General features: G+C 43.2%; 1 protein-coding gene and 1 non-coding gene across 4 annotated transcripts in view; both read right to left on the minus strand.

The window, feature by feature from the left end:
• GNAS (GNAS complex locus) overlaps positions 1-14172 on the minus strand; it is a 314347-nt gene that overhangs the window by 104506 nt on the left and 195669 nt on the right. For all 3 annotated transcript variants that reach the window (XM_060230725.1, XM_060230727.1, XM_060230726.1), the window contains exons 3-4: positions 8632-8686; positions 8396-8515 (exon numbers count right to left, since the gene is read on the minus strand). In XM_060230725.1, coding sequence (XP_060086708.1) covers positions 8396-8515; positions 8632-8686 — 175 coding nt within the window. The remainder of the gene's footprint in view (positions 1-8395; positions 8516-8631; positions 8687-14172) is intronic.
• On the minus strand, positions 9398-9472 carry TRNAT-AGU (transfer RNA threonine (anticodon AGU)). Its single transcript has one exon. It is a non-coding gene; the product is annotated as a tRNA-Thr (tRNA).

Raw genomic sequence — 14172 nt, forward strand, 5'->3', positions numbered from 1 at the left:
AGAGGAAGGAAAGCATTCCCTGCAGCAATGTGTGTCTCCATAAGCCTTGAGACAAATTAAAATAATCTCCTTTATGATATACTGTCTGCAGCTGAAGCCCAAATGCTTGGTCATATAGCAAAGGGAGGAAAAAAAAAAAACTAAACAGGCTTTGTCCAAAAGTAACCAAGTATCCTCTTGGAAACTCCACTGGAATTGATGAAAGAAAAGCCAAAGATTCCCTGTTTTTTCTAGAAAGCACCCAGAAGGAAACAACTACATCAGCAATAGCAGTTCCGGGGCAGCAGACAATTAAAAACATACCACTAAATGGACAACAGAAGCTAAGAATCACTGCTAGCATTTTTCACTGGACATGATTCATGCAATGCTAATCTGAAATGAAACTGGACAAGAGTGAGCCCAGATTACTTAAAGTTTCTACCAGAGGTTTGGGCACGTGGGTAAATTGGTGCAAATCAGCCGATGCCAAGGACGTTTTCATAGTTTAGGAAGACATCATCAATATGGAAACCAAAACTCATTCATGAGACTTCCATTTCAATGAGATGATGATAATATGGTCCAAGTGTCTCACATGCAACATTTAACACTTATTACTCTGATTAGTAAAATACTGACTAGAAGAACATTTAAAGATGATATTGGATTTATACCCTGCCCTTCAACCTGAATCTCAGAGTGGCTCACAATCCCCTTTACCTTCCTCCCCCACAACAGACACCCTGTGAGGCAGGTGAGGCTGAGAGAGTTCTCCCAGAAGCTGTCCTTTCAAGGACAGTTCTGCGAGTGATATGGCTGACCCAAGGCCATCCCAGCAGCTGCAGGTGGAGGAGTGAGGAATCAAACACGGTTCTCCCAGATAAAAATTCATGCACTTAACCACTACACCAAACAGAGGAGCCTGTAATCTTGAAAAATGTAAGTGGATGGGAGAAGCAGATACATGGATGAGCTAAAGCATCATCTCAGCAACATCTACCACTTAACTGAATTATTTTCAAAAGCCAGAAACCAAAGTATTTATTCTGGATGCTTTTTTAAAGAGTGCATGGGGCACACATTTATTCTATCTACTTAATATCCCATTCAAAAAACCCAACATTTTCCACAATGTGCAGAAATTTAAAAATCAAGTTACAAGTGTTTTTTTTCCTTGACAACAACAATGCAATAGCAAAAGATGCTTATCCTTCTCCAGGACTCAAGGTAACTTAGCTTAATTAAATAATGAGTTAATTCCCAAACACTCAAACAGAAACTAATCCCATTCAACAATTCATCTCTCATTTACTGAAATTATTTCTTTATAAATAGTGTTAGAGGCAGATCAAAGTCCAGTAGCATCTTAAAGACCAACAAGTGTTTCGGGGCATAAGCGTTTGAGTGATTCTTAAACGCTTACGCCCCAAAGATCTTATTGGTCTCTAAGGTGATACCAGACTCAATTCTACTTTTAAAAAAAAAATTCCCCCCTCCAGCCAGAACATAAAACCATTAATTTCTTAGAGGAGTGGGTGGGGGAGAGGCCACATATGTTGCAATCAGGCTCTTTGGATCTTGAAATCAGTAAAGATCCTCTTTGCATTTCAATCATAGGCTTCCTGAGTTCTATAAATCTTGGCTGGTCTAGCAGGTTCCATTCATGCAGCAGCACTGAAGGGGAACTGGACCGAAGAGAGAAAACTTCCGTACTTTTATTTATTTAATTTATACTGTGCCCTCCCCCACCAAAGCAGGCTTTGGCATTCATGTTGCCTTAAATTTATTGTAGGTAAGATATCATTAGTCCAAAGGGGGGGAGGGGGAGAATCACAGTCAAAGAAACCTTTTAAAAAGAACCAAGTATTGCAAAAAATGGTGTGCAAGTTTCTGAGCACTCCAGAGCTCTTCATCAAATGAGAGGTTCAGCATAAAGCAAACAAAAAATGTGGTGGTGGTGGGGAGACAACAAGATGTTTCAAGCCATGATGAAATAACCACATAGCTGGCAAAAGGGAACACAGAATGTAGCACAAACTTAAACAGATCAGGTGACCTAGGTGAAAACTGGCTTCATATTGTACCCAAGCCTTTCAGGATGAAGCAAGCAGAGAAAACAAAGCACTAAACAGTTTGATGGTTTTAAAGCCATAATTTGACCAGTCGCTGATATTCTGCATGGTCCTACTGAGCGGTATTGTGTGGCTTTTTTCTTTAGCCAAAGTCAGTTTCGTTTAAAGTTCCTGACATGCATCAACTAATTAACCAGCTTAGCATAACTAAGGAACAGTGTCACACAACAGCCTTCCTGCAGGAATTACTACACTACAAAGTTATTTTATCAAGGAGCTCATAAATGTTTCATATTTCTTGTCTCAGAATTAAATATTGAACACTGACAGCCTCACAGCATTTCAAGGATACACGTATCTCCCAGAGCAGATTTATTATTTTTTTTTCCAGGTCTGCATTAAAATTTCTGTGACAATTTCTGAGTTCATTTTTTGGACCTGGTTTGTGTTCTCGGCAACACAAGGCATCTGGCAAATGCTGGTTTAAGTTTAAAATATGCCATCATTTCCTTACTGGTCCAGCTTTTTCTTTTTTTAAGCCAAGGGTTTCTGAAAGCTGCTCAAATCCACCCTGCTGCAGATATGCAGAATTCCTTTTAGCCTTGTATCTCTCTCAAAATTATGTTTCAAACCCCTTACCTGTTCCACCTTTGTTTTGTGTGATAGCGCAGTTTTTATCAAACACCTGTTTTAAATTTTTGCCAGTAATGAAACAGAAAACAATGATGGAAAGCAAGACGTGATGATCCTCCACTTTGTTACACATATCAGCGTTGGAGTCAAAGATGTGTGTATATCTTTAAACAGGATGTGCTCACCTTCTCCAGTACATTTCATGGGGTGGGGTGGGGGGAGGCTTCGCCAAGGCTTATTCCTCCACAGTTTGCATAGTTAAAGCATTAAGAAGAAAGCCAGTTGTATTACTTTCAGGGGGGGAAAGGGAGCTTGCCCTTACATGACCTTAGTGGATAATAAAAGATTTCCAACTGCTTGCTGACAAACTTTTAAAAGTACATGCATACCTTGCCTTGCCGGTTACTTACTGATATACAAGGTACAGTTAAGTAGGAAGCAATGATTTTTTAAAAACCCACAAATCCCTCCCCCCCCCAATGTTACTGTCATCTCTTAAGCATCTAAATTCCTTATTGTTATTTGGCAAGACACAGCTAATACAAAACTCAAGCCATTTGACTTCAGGATCTAGTAATCCATTACCAAATGTACTCAGTCTTTAACTGCCTCGCGTCACTGCTATCCTCTCAACAGAAGGTCACGCTGAATACAACACTGTGTCGGGTACAAAATTTGCAGCATGCTTGCTTACTTCGTCACTTCTATGGCAGCATACATACACTTCATGTTTGCCTTTTGTTTCTCTAAATTATGGCATCAAAAAAACCCTCAAAAGTACAAAATCACACAGAAACATGTCACATAACTGTCCAAGGAAAAACTACGTTTTTGAAGAAGTCAGCCCTCACAGTTGATGTGATCTGAGTTTTCTCAGTTTGAGAAACTTGAGCCTGTATCAGTCAACTCCCCCAGTAATGCATTCTGAAGGTATTCAGACTAATCATCAAGAAAAGATGGTAAAGGTGCTTTCAGAAATAAAGGTATAAATGGGTAAGATCCTACAGTGAATGTAAGTCCCCCCCTCCCAGTGCCTGCTGGGGGGGCAGGGCCGGATTAACAATTAGGCCAAGTAGGCACTGGCCTATAAGCCCTCACGCCTTTAGGGGGCCTGGGCTGGCTCTCCCCCCGCCCCAGTTTTTCCCCTGTTTGCAGCTCTCCCAGTCTGCAGACGCAGCCAGCATCTGAGTCGCTCTTTGCCCAACTTTCCTGGTGTGGCTGCTGGTGGTGTCATTGTCAAGTCTGCCTCTCCCCCACAGCTTTGTCAAAGGGGCTTTTGAGAAGGTGGCTGCAGTGGGGGCCACAGGTGGCGGGGAGGCTGCTCCAACTCTGAGATAATTTGCAAGGGAGCACTCCAAGATTTTTACTGCCTAGGGGCCTCCACAAGATTTAATCCAGCCCGGGAGCGGGGGGGACACTTTCAAATAGCAGGTGACCTGCACACGCTAAAATTTAGGAAGGTAGCCATGTTGGTCTGAAGCAGCAGAATAAAGTCTGAGTCCAGCGGCACTTTTAAGAGCAACTAAGTTTTATGTTGGGTATAAACTTTTGTATTACAAAAGCTTGTGCCCAGAATAAAACTTTGTTGCTCTTAAAGGTGCCACTGCATTTGTTGTCTGCACTGCTTTTGGTCAGGTAAATGCTGAATTTCAGTACACTGGTGGAACATGATAAACAACATACACGGCTGGCCCTTCCACTAGGCAAACCACGCGGTTGCCTAGGGCACCGGCAGGGTGGGGATGCCGAATTTGGCCCTCCCCATGCCATAGACAAAACGCTAGTTTGCCTCGTCCTCCACCCATCCACTTGTTTCCCTCCTCCTTGCTTGCCTCTTCTCGGCCTCCGCTTGCCCTCCCCGCTGTTTCCCTTCATCCTTCCGCCCATCCCACCTTCTGCCCGTTCTGCTACGTCCTCACTGATTCACGGGTCTACTCGCAAGTAGGCGGTCACCGTGTGTCTACTCGCGAGTAAGCAGCCGGTCCAGGGGCTCAGGAATAGAGCTGTGCTGTCTTGGGTGCCAGAAGGGCTCGGGCCAGCCCTGACTGCATAGCCTTTTTTGCAGTGAATCAAGTTATAGTTTCTCTTTGCATATGTATGGTATTAAGGAAGAGAAACCTGTACAGCTTTAAAAGAGGTATGCCGCCCTCCGGTTTCGAAGGACTGATAATTTCAAGTAATATCCACCTAGAGAATTAATGTCTACAAATCTCAGGTATCAAATCACTGTAGCTGTAACACAGAAGCACCAGTGGAACACTGCTGGCACTCGAATGAACTAATCGTGAGTCTTGTATCAATATCTCCAAAAGAGATGCATGCACCAGACAAGTGGCGTGATGCTGTGAGAACAAGGCCTGGCTAGAGCAGCACAAGTGCCATAAACCACAGCAGCGATATGGCCGCTTGCCCTCTCTCGTCTCTGACTGCAAGCAGCCAAACATAGCAACCAGTTCTATTTGACCATCGGAAGGGAAGCCAGGTGGGAGAAGAGAATGCAGCAGCCTTATCCAACACCAGACCTGACTCACTGGAACAGTTAACAAAACTCTCCTGCGGTGCAAAGTGGTTTCTCTTGGCCGGGCTTTACTGCCTTCTGTAACAACCAATAGCTTTTCAGATTCAGAGCCAGCAGGGAAGGGAGGCAGAAGCACATAATGCAGCAAGGTAGGAGAGACGCCGTTCCTGTCGTTGGGCCTTTGTGGTTTAGAGCTATCAGTGGCAGTCCTGACAGTTGATATTTTTGGAATTTTGCCCGCTTCAGCGTGGAAAGCTACATTCATTCTAACCTGGAAATGGGCAGTGCCAACTACACCTATTCATTAACCTCTAAGTATTGCAAGATCATTAACCGTGACTTCCTGTGAAGCTCTTCCCTAGCTGGAAAGCCTCTGCTGCTCTTTTTAGAGCTCCTGACTAGCGATGCGTTGATGTCCATCAGAAATTTCTTGTCAACAGGCCAGATGGCAGCAACTTATAGGTCACCAAGGTGCAAAACACTGAACTTTTGTGCAAATCAAGAAGCATAAGAAAATTCATCTCCAAATATTTAACCTGGCTGTTCCCTGGAAGCAAAGTTATATCTAGATTAACTGACACGGGTGGGGGGGGGATCAAAAATTTGCAAGGAGGCTGATACAAAGAAAGCTATTCAAGAGGGGATTGCTCTAGGTGGAATCACAAGAACCATGGTTACACTTCTCAACTAAAACATGGGAGAAAGTTCTTCACGATGAATATTTAAGCTGGTTTAAAGTGTAAGAAGGCAGCAGGCAGGAAGCTGTGTGCCATGAATACTTTTAAATACATCAAAACATTCAACGCAACATCTTCCCTGCAGTTACAGAACACAGCATAGGTATTAACGGCACCAGTTAAGTGAAAAAAGAGGTTCAGACTCCCACAGCTATCTCTTTGCATGTCTGAACTCCCAAGCGAACCTTCCAAGCACATGTAACTTGTGTGTTAACTCTGGAAAGAGTCCTTGAGCTGCTGCCCTTTAAAAATTACTGATAAAAGCCTTTGATTAGGAGCTATGTCAACACTATGTGTGGTCGTCTGTGTGTATTGTGAACATGTCTTCTGAACTGCAAGCAGAGGAGAGAGAGAAAACCTGCACGCCACTCTCAGTCCCGTCTGAATGCTTCTGTGATGGAGACCAAATGGATTTGCTTATTGCCGATTATGCAGATGATCTTTTTTGCCACAAACAGCAACGCAGCTATCCACAAGACGTAAGGATATGCCTTTATTCCACTAACAGAGGCTTATTGCTTAGCATTCCTATAGCACTTCCGGAACTCAAAATACTTCACATATATTATGCTGCAACCCTTAAAAACAGCCCTTCATTATATCCGTATTGGATGTGAAAGGCTGACAGAGAGTGGCTTCCCAAAGACTGAACCTAGCAATGGACAGAGAGTGTTAAACAAGGACTTTCTGGATCTTAGCTCCCTAAGTTAGTCACCTACAACAACTCCCAAGCAGTGTTCCCTCTAAGCTGAGTTAGTGTGAGCTAGCTCACAGATTTTTAGCTTCCAGCTCACACATTTTTGTCTCAGTTCAGAAAGGATGACCCAGCAGCACAATAATTTATGCAGTAGCTCACAAAGTAAAAAATTTGTTCACAAGACTCTGCAGCTTAGAGGGAACATTGCTCCCAAGAAAAGGCATTCAGTATGAATTCAACTTCATGGGCTCCTTTAACGCTGGGAACAATTCCTTACCTCTCACTGTGTCATCCTAAGCAGAGCTACACCCTTCTAAGCCCATCAACTTCAATGAGCTCAGGAAGGTGCAAATCCTGCTTAGGTCTGCATTGTCAGACTGCAACCTGAGACTTAATTATCCACTTATCTATGCGGAGAGTGCAAATGAGACAGGGGTTGGCTGCAAAGGCCTCTGCAGACCAGCAGTGCTATAAAATTATGGATGATAATATCAAATGGTTGCATCCTTTATTATGGGCTGTGATGTCATTTCGTGACACTAGCAATGGCTAGTGAGAGCCAGCACGGTGTAGTGATTAACAACGGTGGACTCTAATGGGACAGGGTTTGATTCCATACTCCTTCTCCATACGAAGCCTGCTTGGTAACCTTGGGCAAGTCACAGTTCTCTCAGAACTCTCTCAGCCCCACCTACCTCAAAACTGGTGCCTGTTTTGGGGAGAGAAAGGGAAGGCGATTGTAAGCTGCGTTGAGACTCCTTAAGGTAGAGAAAAGCAGGGCATAAAACCAACCCCTTCTCTTGTCTGTATACCACACTAAAGGAGTTTGCGAGGACTGTATTATACAATAATGACATTACTTCATTCACTTTCAATGTACCCCTGTAATTCAACTACTGCACTGCTTTCACTTTTAACCTGTGGGCCAGGCTTAAACACATCTTCCTTGAGAGCAGAGCTTCTAAAACATCTCACAAATATTCAACAACTGTGGCCTGAAGATTGCTTCTGCAAGGGAAGGAAATGCATGACGTAGTTGTTGACCTGCATACCTTAGGGACCGCCTTTCCCCACATGTTCCCTGGAGAGAACTTTGGTCTGGGTCTAAAAACCTGCTCTCAATCCCTGGTCCTAAAGAGGCCAGGCTCACGAAAACTAGAGCTAGGGCCTTTTCTGTAGTAGCCCCACACTGGTGGAATGAGCTCCCTGAAGTGGTCAGGGCATTGCAAGAGCTCGTACAGTTCTGCAGGGCCTGTAAGACGGTCCTCTTCCACCAGGCATTCACAATTTAGACCGCTGGCTACTACAATCTCCAAAGATATCTGGGCCACCTCTTGCAATCTGCTCTATATAGAACATCTGGACCACTAAGATTTGCTTTGCGGAGAACACCTAGCTGGAATAGCAAGGCAACATAATTTAAGATCATGGCACCTGAAATGTTAATTTCTATGTTCTATGCTTTAAATTGTTTATATTGCTTTTATGTTTTTATTAGATGTTTATACTCATGTATACGCATGAGCATAGTGAGCCGCCCTGAGCCTGCCTCGGCGGGGAGCGCGGGATACAAATAGAAATAAATAAATAGATCTATGTCTGACCAGCAGAGAAGTCATGTGTATCAGAACTGTAACAGAATATTCTTTAACTGGACATGTTGCTACATTGTATCCTTTCAATGACCCCCCCCCCCAAAAAAAAACCTAAGTACTAATCCAGTGTAAACCTACGGTCAATAAGAATTTATACTTACTGGTGGGAAGTCAAAATCTATCTGGTTTGCTAGGTTTAATATATAGTCGATTCGAAACTGGTTCTCTGGATTGGCTAGCTCGACTGGTGGTGCCAGGTTTCCCATTGCTGTCACTATTGTCTGCATAAAAATGGATTTTAAGAGTTACCGGTTAGTGATGGGTTAAAAAGACCGATTCAAAGCAACCAGCAAAACAAACATACCAAAAAAACCCCCCCACCACCTTGTAGACTTACCTCTATAGCTTCTTTAATATTGTTTTTAATATCCTGAATTTTCATTTTTTTCTCCCTGTAACCAAGAAAACATAGCAAATTAAATTTCTGGATGGTGAACCGATAAACTCTTGAAGAGAAAAACAAAGGTCATAAAACTTTTATCAAGATGCAACATCTTCTAGCTAGCCACTGAATACCACATGCACAACCAACCAGAATATCTGGGATGGAGCAGGGGTGAAAGAACCAAGTTTCAATTGCAAATTCAGCCTGCTCTTGTTATAATAAATCTATGACAGTGCAACTATGTTGCAGAAGATTAGGAGGAGGAAATCACCTGCTGCTTAGTCAAACAAGCATAAAATAATACAAAATCTAAAACTGCTGCTACTTTATCAGAATGGGGGTGACCCTACAGCTCAAAGGCAGACCTCATACTTTGCCTACAAAAACCTCAGGTTCCAATTCCTGTAACTCTGAATAAAAGAACCCTCAATTCTGCAAAACTGTAAGTTGGTACACACAAATCACACTGGGCTCATCTTGAACTGGGAAAAAGGTAGTTTCATAAATTCATGTACTAAAAAAAAAGGGAAAAAAAAAAAGCTCAGATGGGTTAAAAAGAAACTCTTATAAGCACATGGAAAATGAACATATGAAGCTGCCTTATACTGAATCAGACCTTTGGTCTATCAAAGTCAGTATTGTCTACTCAGACTGGCAGAGACTCTCCAGGGTCTCAAGCTGAAGTTTTTCACACCTATTTGCCTGGACCCTTTTTAGTTGGAGATGCCAGGGATTGAACCTGGGACCTTCTGCTTACTAAGCAGATGCTCTACCACTGAGCCACCATCCCTCCCTAAAATGTGCTGGGATGAAGACAGATCTACCTTTAGCAGCCCAGTAACACTTGTCTGAAACACACACTACCTGAAAAATTTAGGCAGAACAGATCCAGGTGGGTAGCTATAAAGTTAGAGTCCAGTGGCACCTTTAAGAGCAACGAAGGTATGGGCTTTCATGTACATGAATAAAACTTGGTCTTAAAAGTGCCACTGGATTCTATGCTATTGTTTAGGCAGAATGCTACATCATGTTCAGTTTCTTTTTGAAAACTTTATTAACAAGAACAACACCTTTCACCCTGCCTGCCCAAATCCTCCTCAGCCCTGCATTTTCCCTGCCTCTTGGACACATCTATTAATGGAAGCCCCTAGGCACAAAGTAGGGGTATGCACAAAAAAGGGGGGGTGGAGGGTATTTTCGGATTTGGATATATTGAACCCAAAAAAACTCAGGATTCCCAAAAAAGCCTGTATTCCAATAGCAGTATGGCTTTTGGATTTGGGTTTTGTTTTGTTTTTGAAATCCTGATCCCCCCCCCCCCACCAGCTCCATAATACTGTATAGGACCAATACAGCTAATGGGGAAATCTATTTAGGGGTATCCAGGGCTCAAGCAGGGCTGTTTTTTGAGGTAAAGGCACCAAAATGCCAGCATAGTTTTTCTGGTGCCTCTCCTCAAAAGACTCTCCCCCCTATTTTAAAGAGAATGGACCAGACGGTCCAATTCTATGGGCCCCCAAAGAAGATGCCCCCATCCTCTACTGTTTCCAGTGCTGGGGAGGGGGAAAGCAAGCAAGAAAGAAAAGTGTGGGGGAGGACAGATGTCAAACCAGAGAGTCTCTGCAGTAGAAACAGGAGGTGGGGGGATTTTTCCAAACCCAGCAGAGCCAGTGCATGTACAGAGCTCCCCACAGAACCACTGCATGCACACAGTGCCCGGTTGAACCAGTGCCACTAATGGCAATGCCAATTCAACAGATCCAAGCAGTGTAGGTGTGGGTGCAAGCACAGCATAGCCAATAAATGTACAGAGTGTCCAGCAGAACCAGAGCACGTACAGAGTGACCAAATAAGGTGCGCCCACATGAAGCTGCCTTATACTGAATCAGACCCTTGGTCCATCAAAGTCAGTATTGTCTACTCAGACTGGCAGCGGCTCTCCAGGGTCTCAAGCTGAGGTTTTTCACGCCTATTTGCCTGGACCCTTTTTAGTGGAGATACTGGGGATCGAACCTGGGACCTTCTGCTTACCAAGCAGATGCTCTACCACTGAGCCACCGTCCCTCCCATCCTCCATTCATTTCAATAGAGGAAAAAAAGAAAGCATTAAAGGGAAGGCACTGAGTTTTGCTGGGGGACTAGTACTGTGCACTGATACTACTTGGCACTCTGTAACATGCATTGGCTCTGCTGGGCTTGGAGCCCCATTTGCTTGGATCTGTCGAGCTGAGACTGCCACAATTGCATTGGTTCTGCTGCGCACTCGGTACATGCACTGGCTGTGCTAGGCCTGCAACCCCCCATCTTGGATTTATTGAGACAGTATTACCACAGTGGCAGAGGTTCTTCTGGGCACTCTATACATGCACTAGTTTTGCCAGGCACTTTTATATGCACTGGCTGTGCTAGGTTTGCAAAACAAACAAATAAACTAACAAACCTTGCTTGGATTTGTTGAACTGGCATTGACACAGTGGCACTAGTTCTGTAAAAATGCCACCCCCCTTCAGTCTCTACTACAGAGATTCTCTGGTTTGACATCAGTTCCTGCTTCTTCTTCTTTTTTTGCTGTTTTTCCCCTCCATTGGAAGTAACAGAGGATGGGGGCAACCTTCTTGGGAGGGGGCATAGAATTGGTCCAAACATTTTGAAACTTGTGTATGTATGTGTCTTTTGAGTAGAGCCACCAGAAGCTATGCTGAAAATTTGGTGCCTCTGTCTCAAAAAAAGAGCTCATATCCCAGATAGATTCCCTATGCGGACAATTGACTATAACGGTCCCCATAGGCTATAATGTTATGACTATAACAGCAAAATAAAACAAGGCCAGTAGAACTTAAAGAGGGGTAAAGCCTTCAAGTTACCAATGAACTTTTTATTTTTAAAAGAAAAGAAATCAGAACAGAAGCCTCTTTTCAGTCTTTTTTTTGTGTGTGTGTGGCCATTACAGCTTAGTCAGTCTAAAAAACCCATTATTTTTATACTCTTGAAAAACTATTTAAATTATCATCAAAATGCTTTCACCACCCATATATCTGTGAATGGATGACAATGTCTTCTTCACAAGCACGTACTAAAGGGGGCGTGAGCAAATATGACAAAGAGAGAAATGTTTTTTTGACAACTACATTACCTCCCAACAATGAAAAAAGGGCAATGTTTTTTTTAACAATTACAAAGAGAACACCTAGACACACTCGAACCGTCCCTATTTCATCTGTATTTGGCTTTGGAGAACCTTTTCTTTAAAAATTTAATACTCTCTTGCAAATGCACTTCTGCACTTCACTGTCATTTGTAAGCTTTCAGGCCCTTACTCTGAATCTGTGGAAGTTAAACTGCATGCAAAAGTCTGCACATGCAAACACATGAAAACCAAGACCATGCAGAGTGGGAATTTCCCAATCTGTGGGTCACAAAGCCTATAAAACTGGGTTTCAGGCTTTTACAATTTTTACTGATTGCACATGTTTGTTTTTTAAAGCAGGTCAACATACCAAGTAGATTTGGACTTGTGGGCTACCATCTAAAAAGGGTGGGAACCTAGAGCCCAGTATCCCTGCAGCTAGTGAAGTTCACTTAGAAAGGAAGCATGAAAACATACTGCAAGACCTTTTGTTTTGTTTTCTAAATAGCACAACAACAAACCAAACTCTCTCTTGTTCATCTAAACAGAGGGCATCAGTGAAGTGCTTGCTCTACATCCTTTCATAAGACTCTCAAGACAGCATAACTTTTTTTTTTGCAGGTGTCCTATAGTAAATGTAACCAGAACTATTGCAGTAAGCATTCTTTAAACAATTTTTAAACAGATAAAGTTATGGTCAGTCTGTATACTAAGCCTTTCACTTCAGAAGCCAATGCAGGGCAGACTATGGTGGTAGAGGAAAGTGCTGTCAAGTTACAGCTGACTTACAGCACAGAATTTTCAGGGCAAGCAACAAGAGAGGTGGTTTGCCATTGCTTGCCTCCTTGTAGCAACCCTGGCCTTCTCTGGCTGTCTCCCATACAAGTACTAACCAGGGTCAACTCTATTTAGCTTCCAAGATCTGATAGGATCAGGCTAGCCAGGCCATAGCAAGACAGACTGCAGCAGAGTAAACTGAACGCAGCGTCTAACACAGGGGTGTCGAACTCATTTGTTATGAGGGCTGGATCTGACATAAATGAGACCTTGTCGGGCCGTGTCAGGCCAGGCCATGTGTGTAACTATTTAACATTAGGTAGCGGAGATATAAACTTTATAAAGGACATAGACAAACACAATTAAAGATTTTTTTTTTAAAAAAAACCAAATACCTTAAAACATGCTTAAAACATTAGCACTTGTTGGTCTCATGGGATCCGGAGAACTGGACAAAGGAAGCTCTGGCTCTCTCCCTCCCTCCCCAGGGGACTAGAAGAAAGGGCGCCTCAGCCAACAGAAGGAAAACAGACTTGGATCAGTAGCTCTGCTGTGCGACTGAGAGAGTCTGGCAAAGCAAGTTCAGCCTCCCTCCCCCTTCCTCCTGAAGGGAGGAGCCTCAGCCAATGGAGAAAATAGAGGTTTTGCTCTGTAGCTCCTGTGCAATTGAGCAAGCCTGGCAAAGCAAGCTGTTATGCAGAGGGAAGCAAGAGAGAGGAAGAAGGAAGCAGATAACAGCCAGTTGCTCGGGGGCCTGACAGGAGCCCTCCGGGGGCCTGATTCAGCCTCCAGGGCTGCATGTTTGACATCCTTGGTCTAACAAGTTGCTGCCAACTGTAATAGTATGTAGTGGAGGAGATGGGCCTCCTTGAGAACAAGAGAGCTCCCAGGAGAAAAATCTATTTCTATCTGTACAATATTGGAAGATGAAACCTGCTTCAGCCTACCAAGCAAATATACTGCTGAAAGAATAAGAAGCACCAGGAATAAATTTCACAGACATTCAAGTCTATGAATGGCATCTGGCACAGGCCGACTCCTGATTTGGATAAAAGAAATCTAAATTGTCAACTTCCAACTCTTGATGAGGCAAAAACATATCAAAAGACCAAAGAGCTTGCATGGTCAAATTATTATTTTTAAAAAAATGTGGTGAAATTCTAAATACTTCAGCCCAGGTTTGGTTACACAGCATCATAAACTCTATATACAATCTGAATCTCTCAAGTATACAGCCAGGACAAAACTCTAGTTGCTTAATCATCCACAGCCTCCATCTGCTGCGATACCATGGCACAACTGCACAGACTCCAACTATGGACAGGGAAAGGCCAGTCACACAGTGATGACAATCAGCACTCCGAGAGTGAAGGAAGGAGGTGGCCTGCATGGCTCTTAATGGGGATCATTACAGAGCACAGAAATGGAATTCCACATACAGATTAGAACTAACCACCAAAATGTTTAATAATAGTGATAGTAAAGCCTGCCATTTTAAAACTATTACAAATCTAGACAGAAATATTCAGGCAGGATACACTACAGGAAAAGTACAGAAGATTTTAAAAATAAAGCCGGCTCAAGGTTGA

The sequence above is a fragment of the Heteronotia binoei genome, chromosome 2, assembly GCF_032191835.1.
Source record: "Heteronotia binoei isolate CCM8104 ecotype False Entrance Well chromosome 2, APGP_CSIRO_Hbin_v1, whole genome shotgun sequence".
Taxonomy (NCBI): domain Eukaryota; kingdom Metazoa; phylum Chordata; class Lepidosauria; order Squamata; family Gekkonidae; genus Heteronotia; species Heteronotia binoei.